The sequence below is a fragment of the Monomorium pharaonis genome, chromosome 3 (assembly GCF_013373865.1).
Source record: "Monomorium pharaonis isolate MP-MQ-018 chromosome 3, ASM1337386v2, whole genome shotgun sequence".
NCBI lineage: Eukaryota > Metazoa > Arthropoda > Insecta > Hymenoptera > Formicidae > Monomorium > Monomorium pharaonis.
Window position 1 is genome coordinate 16,370,846 of NC_050469.1, and position 20,920 is coordinate 16,391,765.

General features: G+C 36.1%; 1 protein-coding gene and 1 pseudogene across 1 annotated transcript; both read left to right on the plus strand.

Annotated features, from left to right (window-relative positions):
* Nucleotides 1–7,110: 7,110 nt before the first annotated feature.
* LOC118644853 lies at nucleotides 7,111–7,519 on the plus strand (annotated as a pseudogene).
* A 1,883-nt stretch (nucleotides 7,520–9,402) lies between these two features.
* LOC118644950 lies at nucleotides 9,403–10,773 on the plus strand. Its single transcript, XM_036284927.1, has 2 exons — nucleotides 9,403–9,687; nucleotides 9,781–10,773. The coding sequence occupies exons 1-2, from the start codon at nucleotides 9,403–9,405 to the stop codon at nucleotides 10,771–10,773; spliced, it is 1,278 nt and encodes a 425-aa protein (XP_036140820.1).
* Nucleotides 10,774–20,920: the final 10,147 nt, after the last annotated feature.

Genomic DNA, 20,920 nt, shown 5'->3' on the forward strand with positions numbered 1-20,920 from the left:
TAGAACGTTATAAACGAGACATACAAAATAATCGCGCTAAAAAATTAGAACGTTATAAACAAAATTTAGAAAATAATCGCGCTAAACAGGTATAACTATACAAACAAGACTTACAAAATAATCGCGCTAAAAAAATAGAACGTTATAAACGAGATTTAGAAAATAATCGTATTAAAAAACGATGTTATTACAAAAAGACTTTAGAAAAACAACATGCACAAAAACGAATACGTTATTTTATCAATTCTGAGCGTGAACGAGAAAGACAAAAACAATTATATTTTGATCGTAAGTGGCTTTACAATAAGCGATTTTATCAGAAAAGAAAATCTGAATCCATACTTGCAGAAAAAAATTGCAATTATGCGAAAAATATTAATAAAAAATATGCAAAATTTCGATCTACAAATTTTTTAAAAATTCGTGGGTTTTTTGACACATTTGTTAAAAATATATTAGAAAAACAAAAAATTACAGATTGTAGTAAAAATTATATAAAAGAACGATTGAAAGCAGAACAAATTGTACGCTGGTGTTTCAATATTAGAGACAATTATATCCGTAACATTTGTAATAAGTTAACTCTGCTTAAAAATAAATCAGAAACATGTTTGACTGTTGCTGCAGAATATTCTACAATTGATGATAAATTAAATGCATTGTGTGGTGTATCTCGACATACAGCTTCGTCTGAGAATTATTTCACTGATTCCATATATCATAATATAACTTCATCCGAAGTCAATATAAGTGAACCTTTAATATTAAATACAAGAGAACAAATTGTTAATGTGTTACCTTTGATAAAAGCACGAGCAAAAAAATCGTGGTCGTGCAGTATTTTATGTAAAGTTAAGAATCCGTTTCTAATTGATCGATATCAAAAATTCTTACAAGCTATAAATAAATGTACTTTGAGAAACGTACCGGAATTAATGCAAAAAATTTATGAATGCACCGTGACAATTTTTGATAAGAAATTAGGTAATGCTAAGAAAGGTCATGCACATAGTTGTTATATTGATTTAAATCTTTGTAAAGCTATGTTTATTCCAATGCAATTATTATCACCTCATTTCCCAAAAGTAAGAAATATTAGACGTTTGCTTTATCAACTTTACAGCTTTTATAAAAAAATGTTAGAGCTGGATGAAGCGTTAACTTCTGGTGGGGTTGATAAATTAAAACAAATTATAACTTCAGTACAAGAGAAAGCAGATATGTACAAACATCGGCAAACTGACGCAATTTTGAGTGATGATGATATTATTTCTAAATATCATAATGCGTTTATAGCTTTGAAAAAACGTTCGTTGGACACACCGCGGTATATTTGTGCGTCATGTGAAAGACTTTGTTATAAAAAAAATGTTTCTAAAATTACCAAACTTCAGACACATAGAAAAAATCCAATTTGGAAAGATTTAATGGCATACGTAGAGCAACAAAATATTAATCCGCAATATATATGTCATTATTGTGATAAAAAATTTCGTAGCGGTTTGTTGTGCCTGCTTATTACATTTTGGATAATCTCTTTGCTAATGATGTACCGGAGGTAATATCGTCTCTTAATCAATTTGAGAAAATGCTTATACAGAGAGCTAAAGCTTTTCAAACTATAGTTAAAATGGGAACAGTTTTTAATAAAAAAATTCCTCAGAGACAAAAGATACAGAAAGTTAAAGGTACAACTTTTCATTTACCACTTCCTTTACAAGAGACTTTTGATAAATTATGAGAGCTAAAGCTTTTCAAACTATAGTTAAAATGGGGACAGTTTTTAATTAAAAAATTCCTCAGAGACAAAAGATACAGAAAGTTAAAGGTACAACTTTTCATTTACCACTTCCTTTACAAGAGACTTTTGATAAATTATGTTATAAAACTGATCCAATAAATTTAAATCATGAACTATGTATTTTGGTAAAAAATATTCCAACCAAATCAAAAATTATCTGGGAAGATTTAGTGGATCTTAAAAAAATATATGAAGCTTTAAAATGGTTGAGAATTAATAATTTCTTATATTCTGGTATTGTACTGCCCAATACTCATAATGAATTAAATTTAGGAAATTTTAATAATGCAGAATTTTATATTCAAGAAACAAAAAATGATACAGAAATTTTATTTAATGAAGAATGTAAACCGTTAAATAATTCAGATTTATAAATGCAAGAGATAACAGATCACGTGGAAGTTACATTGCATCAGCGTGAGGCTATGTTAACTCAAAAAGATGAAAGTGACAGTTACTACGAGCAATATACTATATATCCATTGTATGAAAAAAAAGAAAATAAAACTGCGACTGCCTTGTATCAAATGTTAAAAATTCAAGATTCATCTTTGGATAATCGCGAAAAGAATTTGGATTTGATGTGTTTTCCAGATTTATATCCATTCGGTTCGAATGGACAATGTAATGAAAAAATACCGGTCAAACTTCAAGAGCATGAATTTATTAAATGTTGTTTAACGTCTAGGCATCCACGATTTAGATTAAATCAACAATATTTATTCTATTTGTTAAATAAAGCGAATATTCGTCAGTTAAGTCGTGGAATTTATCATAAAATGAATATAACTGATCCACGAAGTCGTTACACGGCTGCAGAATACTTAGATGCTATGTCTAAAGATGCGTTGGAATCCAATTTAAATACTATATTTTCTTCATTTCGAAATACTGAGCAACATTGGCGTCAACCAAGAAATGATTTAGATTGTATGACCCGACATTATGGAACATGCAACATGGTTTATAACGTTAAGTCCTAGTGAATGGTTATGGGACAATTTAGGTGATTATATTCGTGAAGTTAATGGATGGCAAAACTTTTCGTTGAGTATCAGTGAACTTGTTGCTAAAGATCCTGTGTCAACGTCGAGATTTCTTGATAATAAATTTCGAGCAATGATAGATTTTATTTGTTCCAAATTTGTTCCATTGTTTATTTGCTCTTGAAGCTGCTGATACATTGTTAAGTATCGCTTTATATGGGACTGATCGCAATACAACTATTAAATGGTTAAACGTTAATCGCATACGACAGAGGAAATTAAAAAGTCGTAAAGAAATTGAAACTCTTGATGGTGAATCTACAGATATATTTTGTCCATCTGTAATAGATGATTATTATCTAAATAGACCGCAGAATTGGAGTATCTCTTTATGAATTCGTACAATGGTATGATATCACGACGATCGAACCACGAAGTAACAATATTGAATATTATAAAATAAATAATAGTCATTATCTTAAACGTCGACAACGCGCGTGTCTTATTAATCACTATAAGTACAATGTTGAAACGGCCGGAAGATTATTTCTTTTCCTTATTGCTTATGTTTAAACCATGGCGAAATTTAGAAGAAGTTAGAGATGGTTGTGATACTTACGCACAAGCATTTGAAAAAGAAAAATTACATCTTACGGAAGCACGGCAATAACACGAAAAGGTACAAGAATTGCAAAAAGCATTTGAAAATGCAAAAGAGTTAATTCGACAAGAAGATGAAAAATTACAAAAAAATGTGTCTCAAGATGATCGTGATAATCCAAAAGGTATTCAAAATATAGAAGCAGGTGAAGCGATGCAAGATTTTAGAGATTTTGGTGATAAAATAAAGAAAATTGATGTTTCTGAAATGATAGCGAAATTAAATTTGGATCAAAAAAGAGTATTTGATAGAGTTATTAATACTGTAAAGTCGGACAATTCAATATTACGATTATATGTTAGTGGAGAAGGTGAAACTGGAAAAAGTTTCTTAATTAAAACAATTAAATGTTGGATAAAACAAAATCTTAACAAAGACACTGCTCTAGCGGCACCTACTGGTATAGCAGCGTTTAATATTGATGGTTTGACAGTTCACAGATTGCTCCAATTACCTGTTGAACACGGTCAGACTTCAAAGTATAAACCATTGTCTAATCATGTTTTGAAAGTTTTACGCGCAGAGCTCAAAGATGTTGTTCTTTTTGTGAATGATGAAGTGTCAATGATATCAAATTTGACTTTAATGTATATACATCTTCGATTAAGTGAAATATTTGATACTAATGATGTTGAAGAGGGTTGGTTTGGTCGAAAACATTCTTTTATTTGGCGATTTGCTTCAATTACCTCCCGTACGTGAGGATCCTGTTTTTGTGCAATTATCTAATGACAAAATTAAGACATGTGTTGGTTCTTTAATTACCGTTAATTTGTGGACTACATTATTTCATTATGATGAATTGACGATTAATATGCGTCAGCAAGAGGATGATACTTATCGACAATTGTTGTCGAGAATTCGTATTGGTTCATTGACAAGGTCTGATTGTGCCAATCTTGAAAGTAGAAAAATATCTTTTAAAGGTAATTCTTTGGAATCTAGATTAAAAGAAATATGTGATTTTATGGACAATTTGCCATCAGACACTGTTTGTTTATTACCTACTCGTGATATGTGTGAAGTTCTTAATACAGCTATGTTAAATCGCATTGCTTCGAAAGAAATATTATTAATTGCCGAAGATACAATCAACTGTAATTCGTATGTAAAAAAAAAAGTATTAAGAGTATTATCGAATAATGATGATGATAATTCTAAAACTGCTGGACTTTCAAAAGAAATTGTAATTAAAATTGGAGCAAAAGTTATGATAAGGCGTAATATTGATGCTACTTTGGGTCTTGTAAATGATACAATAGCTACAGTAGTTTTAGTTGTACAAGATACGTCTACCGATTATGTAAAAAAAATCAACCTTCTTTTACCTTCAGGATCAGAATATTTGATTGAAAGGGTGAGCGTCAAATTTGAAGTGGTGGATAATGCATTCGTTATCAGAAAACAATTTCCACTGTGTGTGAGTTATGGAATAACCATTCATAAATATCAAGGATTGAGCTTACAAAGTGCTGTTATGGATGTAGGCAACTCTATATTTAATTGCGGTCAAATTTACGTTGCATTGTCACGAGTAACGTTTTTGAAAGGGTTGCATCTAATTAACTTTGATCCTTCTTCAGTAACAGCTGATAGAAAAGCTATTGATGAATATAATCGGCTAAGATATAAGTACAAACCAGAGGTGGAAACTATTCCTATTTCAAAAGAACGTCACTGCAAAGTGAAAGATATTCCATGGATATTGTCGATAGTAATCGCTTGTGTTCAGGAGAATAGTCAAAATCAAACATTACAAATAAATACTACTTGGATTTTACGTGATTTTCAAAATACAGATAATGTATTATGTTACGCTAATGCAGTTATACAATGTCTATTGCATTTATGTGCTATTAGAAAGCAATTGTCTAATGTGACAAATTGTGACAAATCAAATGTTTTACGTATGTTAATGCATCGATATGAATATGGAATGCGTAATTTGAATACACATGATGTTCGACAATATTTAGGAGAATTATTTTCAATGAATGTAAAACGAGATGCACTCGAATTTTTTACAGTTTTCACTTATACACAAACTTACATATACTAAACCAGGGTAATGAAAATGCAAATTAAAAAATAATGCATTACTTATTATTTTTTTAATAAATAATTGTTTCTTTACTTATTAATTATTAAGAAAGTAATGCATAATGAAATAAGTCGCATTATACTTATTAAAAAAGGTAATGTGTAATGAAAAAAATCGCATTATTTATTAAAAAGGTAATGCGTAATGAAAAAAATCGCATTACTTATTTCAAAAGTAATGCGTAATGAATAAAAATCGCATTAATTATTAAAAAAGTAATGCGTAATGAAAAAAATCGCACTCCTTATTAAGAAAGTAATGCGTAATTAAGGATCTTCGCATTAGTTATTAAAAAAATATTTTTTAATGAAACCGTAATGCATTACAAAAAGTAATGCATTATTTAGAACTCTGTACTAAACTATGTATATATACGCATATACATATTTGCACGCGCCCGCGGGCGCCTTGTTCGCACTCACCGTTATGCACATTTATATTTACATTTAGACTGTCTTTTCCCTTACGTCGTTACGTTTGCACGCACAAATTGCGATATCTCGTTTAATCTTCGTTTCGATTACATTGCGCGTACGCTCGAGGAACAGTCGGGTGGGTTCCAATCGTTATCTCCGACGGCTAAGTCCCCCGTCGCGTGTTGCTTTCGCCGTATACCATACGCACGCACGCACGCACGCACGCACGCACGTACGTACGTACGTACGTACGTACGCGGGCCAAAGTCCCTCGTCGCGTGTTGCTTTCGCCGTATACCATACGCACGTACGTACGCGGGGCCAAAGTCCCCCGTCGCGTGTTGCTTTCGCCGTATACCATACGCACGTACGTACGTGGGGCCAAAGTCCCCCGTCGCGTGTTGCTTTCGCCGTATACCATACGCACGTACGTACGCACGCACGCGGGGCCAAAGTTCCCCGTCGCGTGTTGCTTTCGCCGTATACCATACGTACGTACGTACGTACGCGGGCCAAAGTCCCCCGTCGCGTGTTGCTTTCGCCGTATACCATACGCACGTACGTACGTACGCGGGGTCTCGTCCAACCGACAAGACGAATCCCCAAGCCGAGGGCTGAGTCTCAACAGATCGCAGCGTGGTAACTGCTCTACCGAGTACAACACCCCGCCAGGTACCTAAGTCGTCTACAGACGATTCCGAGTCTCGACATCGAACTCGCGAAACTCATGTTCGACCGTTAGACGCCGCGCCGTCGTAGCGGTGAGATCCCAACGACGGACGATGGCGCCGTACGGCAAACCGGGCTCGTGCTACGACCGGTCCGCAAAGGGACCGGCCGCCTAGTAGTGTCACATTGTTTTGAGCCTTTCGACTCACGAGACTCCTAGAGATATCATTGCCACCTTTGACTAGAGAGGATACGGCCTTAGAGGCGTTCAGGCATAATCCCACGGATGGTAGCTTCGCACCACCGGCCGCTCGACCGAGTGCGTGAACCAAATGTCCGAACCTGCGGTTCCTCTCGTACTGAGCAGGATTACTATCGCAATGACGAGTCATCAGTAGGATAAAACTAACCTGTCTCACGAAGGTCTAAACCCAGCTCACGTTCCCTGTTGGCGGGTGAACAAACCGACGCTTGGCGAATTCTGTTTCGCAATGATAGGAAGAGCCGATATCGAAGGATCAAAAAGCGACGTCGCTATGAACGCTTGGCCGCCACAAGCCAGTTATCCCTGTGATAACTTTTCTGACATCTCTTGCTGAAAACTCTTCAAGCCAAAAGGATCGATAGGCCGTGCTTTCGCAGTCTCTATGCGTACTAAACATCGAGATCAAGCCAGCTTTTGCCCTTTTGCTCTACGTGAGGTTTCTGTCCTCGCTGAGCTGGCCTTAGGACACCTGCGTTATTCTTTGACAGATGTACCGCCCCAGTCAAACTCCCCGCCTGGCAGTGTCCTCGAATCGGATCACGCGGGAGTATTAACGGCGATCGGCCGAGGCCTCACGCCACTCTGACACGCTTGGCTCTAGAACACCGTGACCGCCGGGGCACGAAGCCCTCGGGGCACACCTCCGCCCGTTCCCTTGGCAGTGGTTTCGCTAGATAGTAGATAGGGACAGTTATTGTAACACTGGCAACCCGGAGGGTTGCTCTGTGGTGCCACCTCGCCCAGAAGAGCATATGCCCGTAATAACCCTTTACTACCTTCGCGAGAACACACCCACCCCGAGAAGAGCGATGGAAAAACCCAGCAGTGCCTGTGGGCGAGTCACAGGGATGAGCAGTTTAGCCGCACGGGGCGCAGCTCGGCTGTGCCCCGGGTGCCCACGGGGAACCTCGGGGAGGCCCACTCATCTGCGTTCCGCCCGGACGCACACTCTGACCTTATTTGGTACTTGTTTTGGTGTAGGTTTTGTGTGAAGAGTGTCAGTGTTAGTGATGTTGAGTTTTTAGTGTTAGTGTCGTAGTGTTAATGTCATATGCATTGCAATTGGATTAGGGACGGACCGCTGCTGCACCGTTGGGAGAGTTTTGTGGCCTCATCCGTGACTAACTCGGGATGGCCCTCACAACGCTGATAGTGGATTGCGTTGGAAGCCTGCTCCTACTTCAATTTCTCGGGCGGGTAAGCGCACAAATTAGGTGCAGCACTCGGGTCGTGGGAAACTGTGGGGCGAGAAAGAGAAAGAGAGTGTGTCCCTGCTGCTGTGCTCCTAGTACTGATGTGATACGTTGTTTCCTGCAGACCAGGACTGTCGTGACGATTCGCGGGTAACAGGGAATTCCAAGAGTGCAGGCTCCAGGAGAGCGCTCCGCCACCGAGGGGGGGGGGTGGTGGCGAGCGCCGGAGGCTGGACCCACCCAACCCTCCCAGGCCAGCGCACGAGCCCGCACCACGGCGTTTGTTTAGGAGAGTTAGTCTCTTTCAAGAGAATGAGAGAGGGAGGGGGAGAGAGAGACGCCGCTCCTGCGACGGCGACGAAGAGCCCCGCCGGCGATCCTTCAGCAACCGATTCCATGCCCCCCGGGCACGCCACAACTACGGCGCGGTGGGCCTCTCTCTCTCTCAATGTTACGCCGCTCGTCCAACCAAGCAGGAGATAAGAGAGAGAGAAAGAGAGAGAGAAAGAGAGAGAAAGAATCGTCTTAAGGTTAAGGTGTAAGGCATCGTGCCGAGAATCTGTATGGCCACTGAGACGTTAATTTAAGTGGTCGCCAACGATCCCTCCGGGGCACCTGCCGCCCCCCCGGAGTATCCAGGCTTGATGACACAAGGTGGCTCTGTCATTCGACCCTTTCTTCCACTTATTAAGAATTTCGTATATGGGTAAAACATTTAATTTTAATAAAATAAGTAAGACGAAGATAGTAGCGAGCTCGGCGGATAGGAAAGTGATGGCAGCATCCGCAGACAGGGTGAGGGTTCATAGAAGTGGGATCAAAAATAGGGGAAAAAAAGAAAGGAGGCTGAAGTATAAGAGATATAGGAAAAGTGGAGTTGAGAATAGGAGAGATAGTAACAGTGCAGATAGAACGCTCACTAGTAGCGTTGAGGTACTAGCTCCTCCACAATGTGCCCACTCAGGCAATCATCAAAAGAATAACATCAAGTCCCCAGACGCCATCGAGAGCCACACTATGTGCTCGCCCAGCCGCCCGCGCAGGGAGCCGAGGAAGGAGCCATCGCCCGAGGGAGCCCCCCCCAGACAAGCCCCGAGCAGGATCACGGCTCTGAAGACCGCGTGGGGGCACTGCCAAGAGCTGCCAGCCAATCAGGGGGCATTTGCCTCGAAGAACTGTCGGTGGCCAAGCTCCCGGCTGTAAGGGTCCTGGTGAGCAGGTGCGATTGGGCAGTGAGACATTTGGTGAAGAGCAAAGAGAGTCAAGTGAGCCTTAACGAAAAAGTAGAGGGTCTTCCTTCCACATTAACAATGTCGGACACACTGGACCGAGATACGAGCATAGGAACTGATAACTTGCTGCAGTTGTTAAACGTGACACCCGTTGCGTGTTCTCGCAGCTTAAGAGTCCTTCTCAGAAGGTGTGATGAAACTATCAATATTAGAAGGGCAACGGGGAGCAGCGAATTGTTCCCCCTCCTAAGAACTCCCCCACCAAGGTCACGTGCCGCTCCAGTACCTCCAAGGGTGACGACGTCAGATCCAATGCCTACGCCTTCCATCCCGTCGACTTCTGGTTGTTCCGAAGTAGCGGAGGTCAGAGTGTTGCAATATGAGAAGATCTATTGCTGTTACAGATGAAGTGCGCCAGCTGGTTGCCGAAAACGACTTGATGTCCTGCTTCTGCAGGAACCATACGTCAGAAAAGGTGTGAGTCACACGTTCTATGGACTGGGAACGAGAATGAGTGTTGTCGCCATACGTTCTCAACGCCCGATGACTATGGTAGCGGTATGCAACTTCCAGTTTCAGATGTTGTTCGTTTCACAGTTGGGCACTACTCATTGCGTCTGTGCAGAGATATCCGCCCCGGGTTTTTCCTTTTATGTAGTGTCACACTATTTTCAGTATAGGGATGAGATTGGGGTTTACCTTAGGCATTTCGAAAACGTACTTAAAGCACTTAGAGGAAGGAGATTAGTGGCGGTTGATTCAAACGCACGTTCCCCATTATGGGGTCCTCAAAGGCCTGATAAACAAGGGGAGCAACTCGAGGGCCTTATTGGAGCCTTCGGAATGCAAGTAGTCAATGACACAAAGCAGGGACCCACCTATAGATCGACAAGAGGTTCATCCTTTATTGACGTAACCTTAGCGTCGCCTTCTATACGTCAGTTCGTCAGGGACTGGAAGGTGAGGAGTGATTGGACAACGAGCGATCACAGCGCGATTGATATTAGATTGAATGTTCCGAAGGCCGCAGCAAGGACTTGTATCAGCAGCGAAGCGAGGTTTGACACTAATAGAGCAAACTGGGAAGGATTCTCAGAGAGTTTAGTTAGCCTCGCAAGAACGAACCTCGAATTTCTAAGCCCTTCTTCCAAAGCAGATGTAGAAACCATGGCACGTACACTATCTGAAATTATTATCGAAGCGTGTAAAGCGTCTATGCTGCGGAAAAGGAAATTCCGGAGGTCGAATCCCTGGTGGACAAGAGAGCTGAGTGTCAGAAAGAAGACTGTGGCCCATCTACGGAAAAGACTCCAGAAACAGAGAATACCTGATAGTCGACTGCTGCAAGAATACCGCTCCTCTTTACGGTCATATAATAAGTTGATCAAAAAGATAAAGAGGGAAAACTGGCGAAGGTTTGTCACGTCGCATGGCAATGAAAAACCCTGAGGTCTTGTGTACCGTCAGCAGGCGGATAAGTTAAAAGTGGAGAAAGTTCTGAGCACACTTAGAAAGGGGGAGTTCTCCACGTGCACAATTGATGAGACCGCCACCTGCCTGCTAGATGCACATATGCCGGAAGACCGATCGGAGGAGGACACACCGGTCCAACAACAAATCAGGCGCGAAGTGCAAGCAGCACCAGATACAGAAGATGCCCCTCGATTTATGGAAGAAGAGATAGTCGAGCTAGCTAAGTCTTTTCAGAACAGAAGAGCACCGGGCCTCGACCTCATAGAAGTTGATGTTCTTAAAGTAGCGGTAAGGACTATTCCCAATCAATTCGCAAAGTTATTTAATGCGTGCATGCAATGCGTCTTCCCCTCGGTCTGGAAGGAGGGACAATTGATAGTCCTCCTTAAAGGGGATGACAAAGATGAGAAAGATCCCAAATCCTACAGGCCTATATGTCTTCTCTCGGTAGTTGGAAAGCTCTTTGACAAGCTTCTCAAAGTACGCCTCCTCGAAACATCTCTGGCATCAGGTAGGATATCTTCCCGGCAATTTGGTTTCATGCCGGGAAGATCCACAGTAGACGCAATTAAGGAATTACGTGATAAAATGTCTGCGTCAGAGAATCGGTGTACTGTGGCGTTGCTTTTTGATATCTCGGGTGCTTTCGATAATGTTTGGTGGCCACTCGTCTTCAAGAGCCTAAAGGATCGAGACTGCCCTTGCAGCCGCCAGCAGTATCCGGCGCTGCGCCGATCCGCAGCCTCGCCGTAGCCATCACGAGGATGGACAACGTGACGACAACAGCCCGAGAAGCCGAGACGAGCGATCAGCTGACCGGCCGAGCTGAACCACCGAGAGCAACACCGAGATGCGTCCCGACACCGACGAGCCGACCGTCAACGCCGACGGGAGTGCCAACGACAACGCCGACGCAAACGACGGACTCGAGTACTGTAAAAATCATGGTCTACGAGCCGCCGTCGATCACCGACCAACATGAAGACGAGGAGATGCCGCGAGCGTCCCAGAGCGTCTCACACTACGAAGAAGTGTGAAATATTAATATTAAGCTAAGCGCAATGTAACGCGACCGGCAGAGCCGCGAACCGCGCGTATATAATCATATAATCGTTGATACATTATTAATCCCGTGTGAAATTTATATATTTTATATATTCTTGTAAAACCGCGTTAAGAGCGACCAATATTTTATAAGGTGTGAATGCGACCGAGTGAATGCCGCGTATACACACTTAGTTGTAAGATTAAAGTATATTATACTGTACAAATAACAAAATAACCTTTTTAAAAAAATTGTTTTGTTACAAATACAAAATAATTTTAATTTGGCACTATAAATGTGTAAAATTTTAACAAAAATGTTTTTTTCAAAAAGATGTTCTATCTACAAAAGAAATGATATGAAGAAAATGCGCCAACTATAAAAATAAATGTTTATACAAACTAGAACATCTACTTTTTATTATTATTCTTTGGCTGACAGTTTGGTTTTTTATTAAGCCCATATGAGATTAGAGATTGATATTGGGATTGAATTGAAATGTAATCAATCAGGTACAAAATCAATATTCTTTAACTTTGTTTTAATTAGTCAAATTTCAATTCAATCCCAATCTCAATTTTTAGTCTGATATGGCTTTTTTTAAATATTATCTTAAGTTTGTCTTTAGATACAATTTTATTAAAAACGAAAGTATTTAACGAACTTAAGATTTTAAATATAAGATCAATATCAAACTATAAATTTTCTTTAAATATAAAATCATATCAAACTATAAATATCAGCCTTTTATATTAAATTATTGACTGCTGTGCGCCGATACGAGGCTGCTGCGCGCCTGTAAAAAACAATTGTCAGGAAGCATATCAGCAAGAAATAAAGAGGATAATATTGAGCTGGCAAATAAGTATTTTAATACAAATCACAAATATTACAAATAAATATTGCAAATAAGTATTTTAATACAAATAAATATTTTACAACAAAAACTTGGCGCTGCTAAACCGAATAATTTGCTTTAATACAAAATCACTTTCTTACAATCTAATTTATATACTATATACTAAATAATAACTACGTAAAATACAATGTTTCTTACAATCGAATAACACACGCACGCATAAGAGAAAGAGAGAGAGACACATATTCGAACGTACGCACGCATAAAAGACTTATAAACTAATCTAACTTACTAAAACAATAACTACGTAAAATTACAATTTTTCATACAATCGAAAATAACATAACGCACGCATAAGAGAGAAAGAGAGAAACACACATATTTGGATATACGTACGTAAGAGACTTATAAACTAAGTTATATACTAACACACACACACACACACACACACACACACACACACACACACACACACACACACACACACACACACACACACACACACACACACACACACACACACACACACACACACACACACACACACACACACACACACAATCAAATGCACGCACAAAAGAAAAAGGAAAAGAGCTGGCAAATTATTTGGTTTAGCAGCGCCAAGTTTTTGTTGTAAAATATTTATTTGTATTAAAATATTTATTTGTAATATTTGTGATTTGTATTAAAATACTTATTTGCTAGCTCAATATTATCCTCTTTATTTCTTGCTGATATGCTTCCTGACAGTTGTTTTTTACAGGCGCGCAGCAGCCTCGTATCGGCGCACAGCAGTCAATAATTTAATATAAAAGGCTGATATTTATAGTTTGATAGGATCTTATATTTAAAGAAAATTTATAGTTTGATATTGATCTTATATTTAAAATCTTAAATTCGTTAAATACTTCGTTTTTAATAAATGTATCTAAAGACAAACTTAAGATAATATTTAAAAAAAGCCATATTAGACTAAAAATTGAGATTGGGATTGAATTGAAATTTGACTAATTAAAACAAAGTTAAAGAATATTGGTTTTGTACCTGATTGATTACATTTCAATTCAATCCCAATATCAATCTCTAATCTCATATGGGCTTAATAAAAAACCAAACTATAAATGCCAGCCAAAGAATAATAATAAAAAGTAGATGTTCTAATTTGTATAAACATTTATTTTTATAGTTGGCGCATTTTCTTCATATCATTTCTTTTGTAGATAGAACATCTTTTTGAAAAAAACAATTTTGTTAAAATTTTACACATTTATAGTGCCAAATTAAAATTATTTTGTATTTGTAACAAAACAATTTTTTTAAAAAGGTTATTTTGTTATTTGTACAGAAATTTTAGGCGATTTTTGGCAATCGTTTGGTACATATATCAAAGCGTACCAAACTATACCAGAACCAATGAGATATAAGTAAACTTATCTTGTTAGTTCTGGTACAGTTTGATGATATATGTACCAAACGATCGCCAAAAATTGCCTTTTATAATGTTAAATCTAAGTTGTTTTGTACAAAAATACATTTTTGAGGACGTTCCTCGCGCGCGTATACTTGGCGCTTTTTTGTACCTTTTTTTTAAAAAGGTAATTTTGTTGGGATTTCACTCATTTTGTAGTATCAGTTATCTCATTTCTTTTTATTATAATATATATGGAAACTTAAAACAATTTAAAATTCGTATCAAATTAAAGATTGAGATTGAGATTGCATGAAAATTTAACAAATCAAAACAAAGGTATATTGGTTTTGTTTTTCTGTTTACATTTCAATTCCATTTCAATTTCAATCTCCAGTTTGATATGGGCTTAATGGAAGCTCAAATTACGAATCTCAGCCAAAGTATTGTAATAAAAAATAATAAGTAGGTGATCTAATTCGTACACAAATTTTAGTAATCGCATTTTCTTTGTATTATTGCTTTTGTAAAAAGGATAAATTTTTTGCTTTTTAAAAATTATAAAATAATTTATTATGACATACATATTATAATGTTAAATTAATTATTTTATACAAGAATTTATTTTTGAGCATATATATTTAATAAGAAAACGTTCATCCTCATCTTTACCTATTATTTTGCTTAATAAATGTCATAACCAGATCAATTAGAGTTTATGTAATTTTTCAATTTGTGATTATTTTTTATTTTTATCAACTTTTTGTAAGAAAAGTACATAAAGATCTTTAGCACCTCTGGGCCAGCGGTTTTTTTTAATTAGCGCATCATCAATTTCAATCCAAGTATTAGATGATCCTTCTTTACATATACATATAATGTCCTTCTTCAATACATGAACCACTATGAAATATAGCATTCATTACTTTATACGATTGTCCAGCTATTAATATTTCAGTCGTAGGAATAGAAGATATATTAAAATTACGCATTGCTTTCACTACTTTACCTTCTTGAAATGAAAATAATGCTAAATGAATAATAATTATATCGTTCGTCAATGTAAGTTCATTTTTAAACAATATATTATTTCCTGTACAATGTTCACATGACCCATTATCTGATTGACACCAATGTGAAAATGTAACATATAATAAATCGTTAAGATTATAGCTCTTTTTTTTAAATTGTTAATAGATTTTGAAATAACTAAATTATTATAATTGATTGTTTTTGTAATGTGACAAGAATTACATCGAATAGTAGAAGTTATTTGATGCTCTACTGATTGTCTTATACCGTCATAATTTGTACACAAAATTGTGAAAAACTCAAGTGCATCTCGTTTTACGTTCATTAAAAATAATTCTCCTAAGTATTGTCGAACCTCATGTGTATTCAAATTACGCATTCCATATTCAATGCATTAACATACGTAAAACATTTGATTTGTCACAATTAAACAGTTGCTTTCTAACGGCACCCAAATGCAATAGACATTGTATAACTGCATTAGCGTAACATGATACATTGTCTATATTTTGAAAACCACGTAAAATCCAAGTAGTATTTATTTGTAATGTTTGATTTTGACCATTCTCCTGAACAGAAGCGATTACTTTTGACAACGTCCATGGAATATCTTTTACTTTACAGTGACGTTCTTTTAAAATAGGAATTGTTTCTACTTCTGGTTTGTACTTATATCTTAGCCGATTATATTCATCGATAGCTTTTCTATCAGCTGTTACTGAAGAAGGATCAAAGTTAATCAAATGCAACCCTTTCAGAGACGTTACTCGTGACAGTGCAACGTAAACTTGACCGCAATTAAATATAGAGTTGCCTACATCCATAACAGCACTTTGTAAGCTCAATCCTTGACATTTATGAATGGTTATTCCATAACTCACACACAGTGGAAATTGTTTTCTGATAACAAATGCGTTATCCACCACTTCAAATTTGACGCTCACCCTTTCAATTAAATATTCTGATCCTGATGGCAAAAGAAGTTTGATTTTTTTTACATAATCGGTAGACGTATCTTGTATAACTGAAACTACTGTAGCTATAGTACCATTTACAAGACCCAAAGTAGCATCAATATTACGCCTTATCATAACTTTTGCTCCAATTTTAATTACAATTTCTTTTGAAAGTCCAGCAGTTTTAGAATTATCATCCTCATTATTCGATAATACTCTTAATACTTTCTTTTTTACATACGAATTACAGTTGATTGTATCTTCGGCAATTAGTAATATCTCTTTCGAAGCAATGCGATTTAACATAGCTGCATTAAGAACTTCACACATATCACGAATAGGCAATAAACAAACAATGTCCGATGGTAAATTGTCCATAAAATCACATATTTCCTTTAATCTAGATTCCACAGAATTACCCTTAAAAGATATTTTTCTACTTTCAAGATCGGCATAATCAGACTTTGTCAATGAACCAATACGAATTCTTGACAACAATTGTCGATAAGTATCATCCTCTTGCTGATGCATATTAATTGTCAATTCATCATAATAAAATAATGTAGTCCACAAATTAACGGTAATTAAAGAACCAACGCATGTCTTAATTTTATCATTAGATAATTGTACAAAAACAGGATCCTCACGTACAGGAAGTAATTGAAGCAAATCGCCAAATAAAAGAATGTGTTTTCGACCAAACCAACCCTCTTCGGTGTCATTAGTATCAAATATTTCACTCAATCGAAGATGTATATACATTAAAGTCAAATTCGATATCATTGACACTTCATCAATTACAAAAAGAACATCTTTGAGCTCTGCGCGTAAAACTTTCAAAACATGATTAGACAATGGTTTATACTTTGAAGTCTGACCGTGTTCAACAGATAATTGGAGCAATCTGTGAACTGTCAAACCTTCAATATTAAACGCTGTTATACCAGTAGGTGCCGCTAGGGCAGTATCTTTGTTAAGATTTTGTTTTATCCAACATTTAATTGTTTTAATTAAGAAACTTTTTCCAGTTCCACCTTCTCCACTAACATATAATCGTAATATTGAATTGTCCGACTTTACAGTATTAATAACTCTACCAAATTCTCTTTTTTGATCCAAATTTAATTTCGCTATCATTACAGAATCATCAATTTTCTCTATTTTATCACCAAAATCTTTAAAATCTTGCATCGCTTCACCTGCTTCTATATTTTGAATACCTATCGGATTATCAGGATCATCCTGAGACACATTTTTTTGTAATTTTTCATCTTCTTGTCGAATTAACTCTTTTGCATTTTCAAATGCTTTTTGCAATTCTTGTACCTTTTCGTGATATTGCCGTGCTTCCGTAAGATGTAATTTTTCTTTTTCAAATGCTTGTGCGTAAGTATCACAACCATCTCTAAGTTCTTCTAAATTTCGCCATGGTTTAAACATAAGCAATAAGGAAAAGAAATAATCTTCTGGTCGTGTTTCAACATTGTACTTATAGATTAATAAGACATGCGCGTTGTCGTCATTTAAGATAATGACTATTATTTATTTTATAATATTCAATATTGTTACTTCGTGGTTCGATCGTCGTGATATCATACCATTGTACGAATTCATAAAGAGACACAGACTCCAATTCTTGCGGTCTATTTGGATAATAATCATCTATTACAGATGGACAAAATATATCTGTAGATTCACCATCAAGAGTTTCAATTTTTTTACGACTTTTTAATTTCCTCTGTCGTATGCGATTAACGTTTAACCATTTAATAGTTGTATTGCGATCAGTCCCATATAAAGCGATACTTAACAATGTATCAGCAGCTTCAAGAGCTTCACATTCTCTATTAGTTAAGGATCGTAAACCAAAATTCCAAAGAACACTTGCCAATGACTTGCTTTTATTATTCTTAAAACTCTCAAGATCAAAGTCCGACAACTCACTTTTCCCTGGTTTATTCACATATTTAGTAACATGCCATGTAAGCACTGTTGACTTTTCACCAATATATTGTATATCCATATTTCCTTCCCATGCAGTAAGAAGAGCAGAATTGTAATCATTAATATCAACTTCATCAGCCGTTCGAGGAAGATCATACAATCTGCTTTGATGTTTTAATTGTTTTCTGCCTGCTATCGAAGTTGCTACATCTCTTATACGCAGTGTTTCAGTAACGGGACGAGGAAATCCAAAACGACAACAACGAATAACTTTACGTCCTACTTTTTTATTACGAAGACAATAATCATTATGTTTATGTCGTTGATGCGTAGTAACACGTCTGTACAATAATGGCGAAATATTTTTATCTGGCTTTTTGCAGGTTATGTATTTTAAAATAAATTTAGAAACTTCTTCTGTAGAGGATTCACCGAAAATCGGTGCATCTTTAATCCAAATTAACAAGTGAAAATGTTGTAGGCCTCTACTTTGATATTCTCGTCGCCAAAAATAGTGTGTTACTTCACCAATTGGACAATCTTTGGAACAAATAAAATTTATCATTACTCGAAATTTATTATCAAGAAATCTCGACGTTGACACAGGATCTTTAGCAACAAGTTCACTGGTACTCAACAAAAAGTTTTGCCATCCATTAACTTCACGAATATAATCACCTAAATCATCCCATAACCATTCACTAGGACTTATAAACCATGTTGCAGGTCCATAATGTCGGGTCATACAATCTAAATCATTTCTTGGTTGACGCCAATATTGCTCAGTATTTCGAAGTAAAGAAAATATAGTATTTAAATTGGATTCCAACGCAACTTTAGACATAGCATCTAAGTATCCTGCAGCTATGTAACGACTTCGTGGATCAGTTATATTCATTTTATGATAAATTCCACGACTTAACTGACGAATATTTGCTTTATTTAACAAATAGAATAAATATTGTTGATTTAATCTAAATTGTGGATGTCTAGACGTTAAACGACATTTAATAAATTCATGCTCTTGAAGTTTGACCGGTCTTTTTTCATCATATTGTCCATTCGAACCAAATGGATATAAATCTGGAAAACACATCAAATCCAAATTCTTTTCGTGATTATCCAAAGATGAATCTTGAATTTTTAACATTTGATACAAAGCAGTCGCAGTTTTATTTTCTTTTTTTTCATACAATGGATATATAGTATATTGCTCATAATAACTGTCACTTTCATCTTTTTGAGTTAACATAGTCTCACGCTGATGCAATGTAACTTCCATGTGATCTGTTATCTCCTGCATTTTTAAATCTGAATTATTTGACGGTTTACATTCTTCATTAAATAAAACTTCTGTATTATTTTCTGTTTCTTGAATATAAAATTCTGCATTATTAAGATTTCCTAAATTTAATTTATTGTGCGTATTAGGCAATACAATACCAGAATATAAGAAATTATTAATTTTTAACCATTTTAAAGCTTCATATATTTTTTTAAGATCCACTAAATTTTCTCAGATGATTTTTGATTTGGTTGGAATATTTCTTACCAAAATACATAGTTCATGATTTAAATTTATTGGATCAGTTTTAGAACATAATTTATCAAAAGTCTCCTGTAAGGGAAATGGTAAATGAAAAGTTGTACCTTTAACTTTTTGTATTTTTTGTCTCTCAGGAATTTTTTTATTAAAAACTGTTCCCATTTTAACTACAGTTTGAAAAGCTTTAGCTCTCTGTATAAGCATTTTCTCAAATTGATTAAGAGACGATATTACCTCCGGTACATCATTAGCAAAGAGATTATTTAAAATGCAATAAGCAGGCAACAAACCGCTACGAAATTTTTTATCACAATAATGACATATATATTGCGGATTAATATTTTGTTGCTCTACGTATGCAATTAAATCTTTCCAAATTGGGTGTTTTCTACGTGTCTAAAGTTTACTAATTTTAGAAACATTCTTCTTATAACAAAGTCTCTCACATGACACACAAATATACCGCCGTGTGTCCAATGAACGTTTTTTCAAAGCTATAAACGCATTATGATATTTAGAAATAATATCATCACTCAAAATTGTATCAGTTTGCTGATGCTTATACATATCTGCTTTCTCTTGTACTGAAGTTATAATTTGTTTTAATTTATCAACCTCACTAGAAATTAATGCTTCATCTAGCTCTAACATTTTTTTATAAAAGCTGTAAAGTTGATAAAGCAAACGTCTAATATTTCTTACTTTTGGGAAATGAGGTGATAATAATTGCATTGGAATAGACATAACTTTACAAAGATTTAAATCAATATAACAACTATGTGCATGGCCCTTCTTAGCATTACCTAATTTTATATCAAAAATTGTGACAGTGCATTCATAAATTTTTTGTATTAATTCCGGTACGTTTTTCAAAGTACATTTATTTATAGCTTGTAGGAATTTTTGATATCAATCAATTAGAAACGGATTCTTAACTTTACATAAAATACTGCACGACCACGATTTTTTTGCTCGTGCTTTTATCAAAGGTAACACATTAACAATTTGTTCTCTTGTATTTAATATTAAAGGTTCACTTATATTGACTTCGGATGAAGTTATATTATGATATACGGAATCAGTGAAATAATTCTCAGACGAAGCTGTATGTCGAGATACACCACACAATGCATTTAATTTATCATCAATTGTAGAATATTCTGCAGCAACAGTCAAACATGTTTCTGATTTATTTTTAAGCAGAGTTAACTTATTACAAATGTTACGGATATAATTGTCTCTAATATTGAAACACCAGCGTACAATTTGTTCTGCTTTCAATCGTTCTTTTATATAATTTTTACTACAATCTGTAATTTTTTGTTTTTCTAAT

What these genes read in the sequence shown, in the direction of transcription:
- LOC118644950 (XM_036284927.1), top strand. Translation starts at nt 9,403, where the DNA reads ATGTCGGACACACTGGACCGAGATACGAGCATAGGAACTGATAACTTG. An exon ending in GTTGTTCCGAAGTAGCGGAG is followed by an intron (nt 9,688 to 9,780) that starts GTCAGAGTGTTG and finishes CTGCTTCTGCAG; the next exon opens with GAACCATACGTCAGAAAAGG.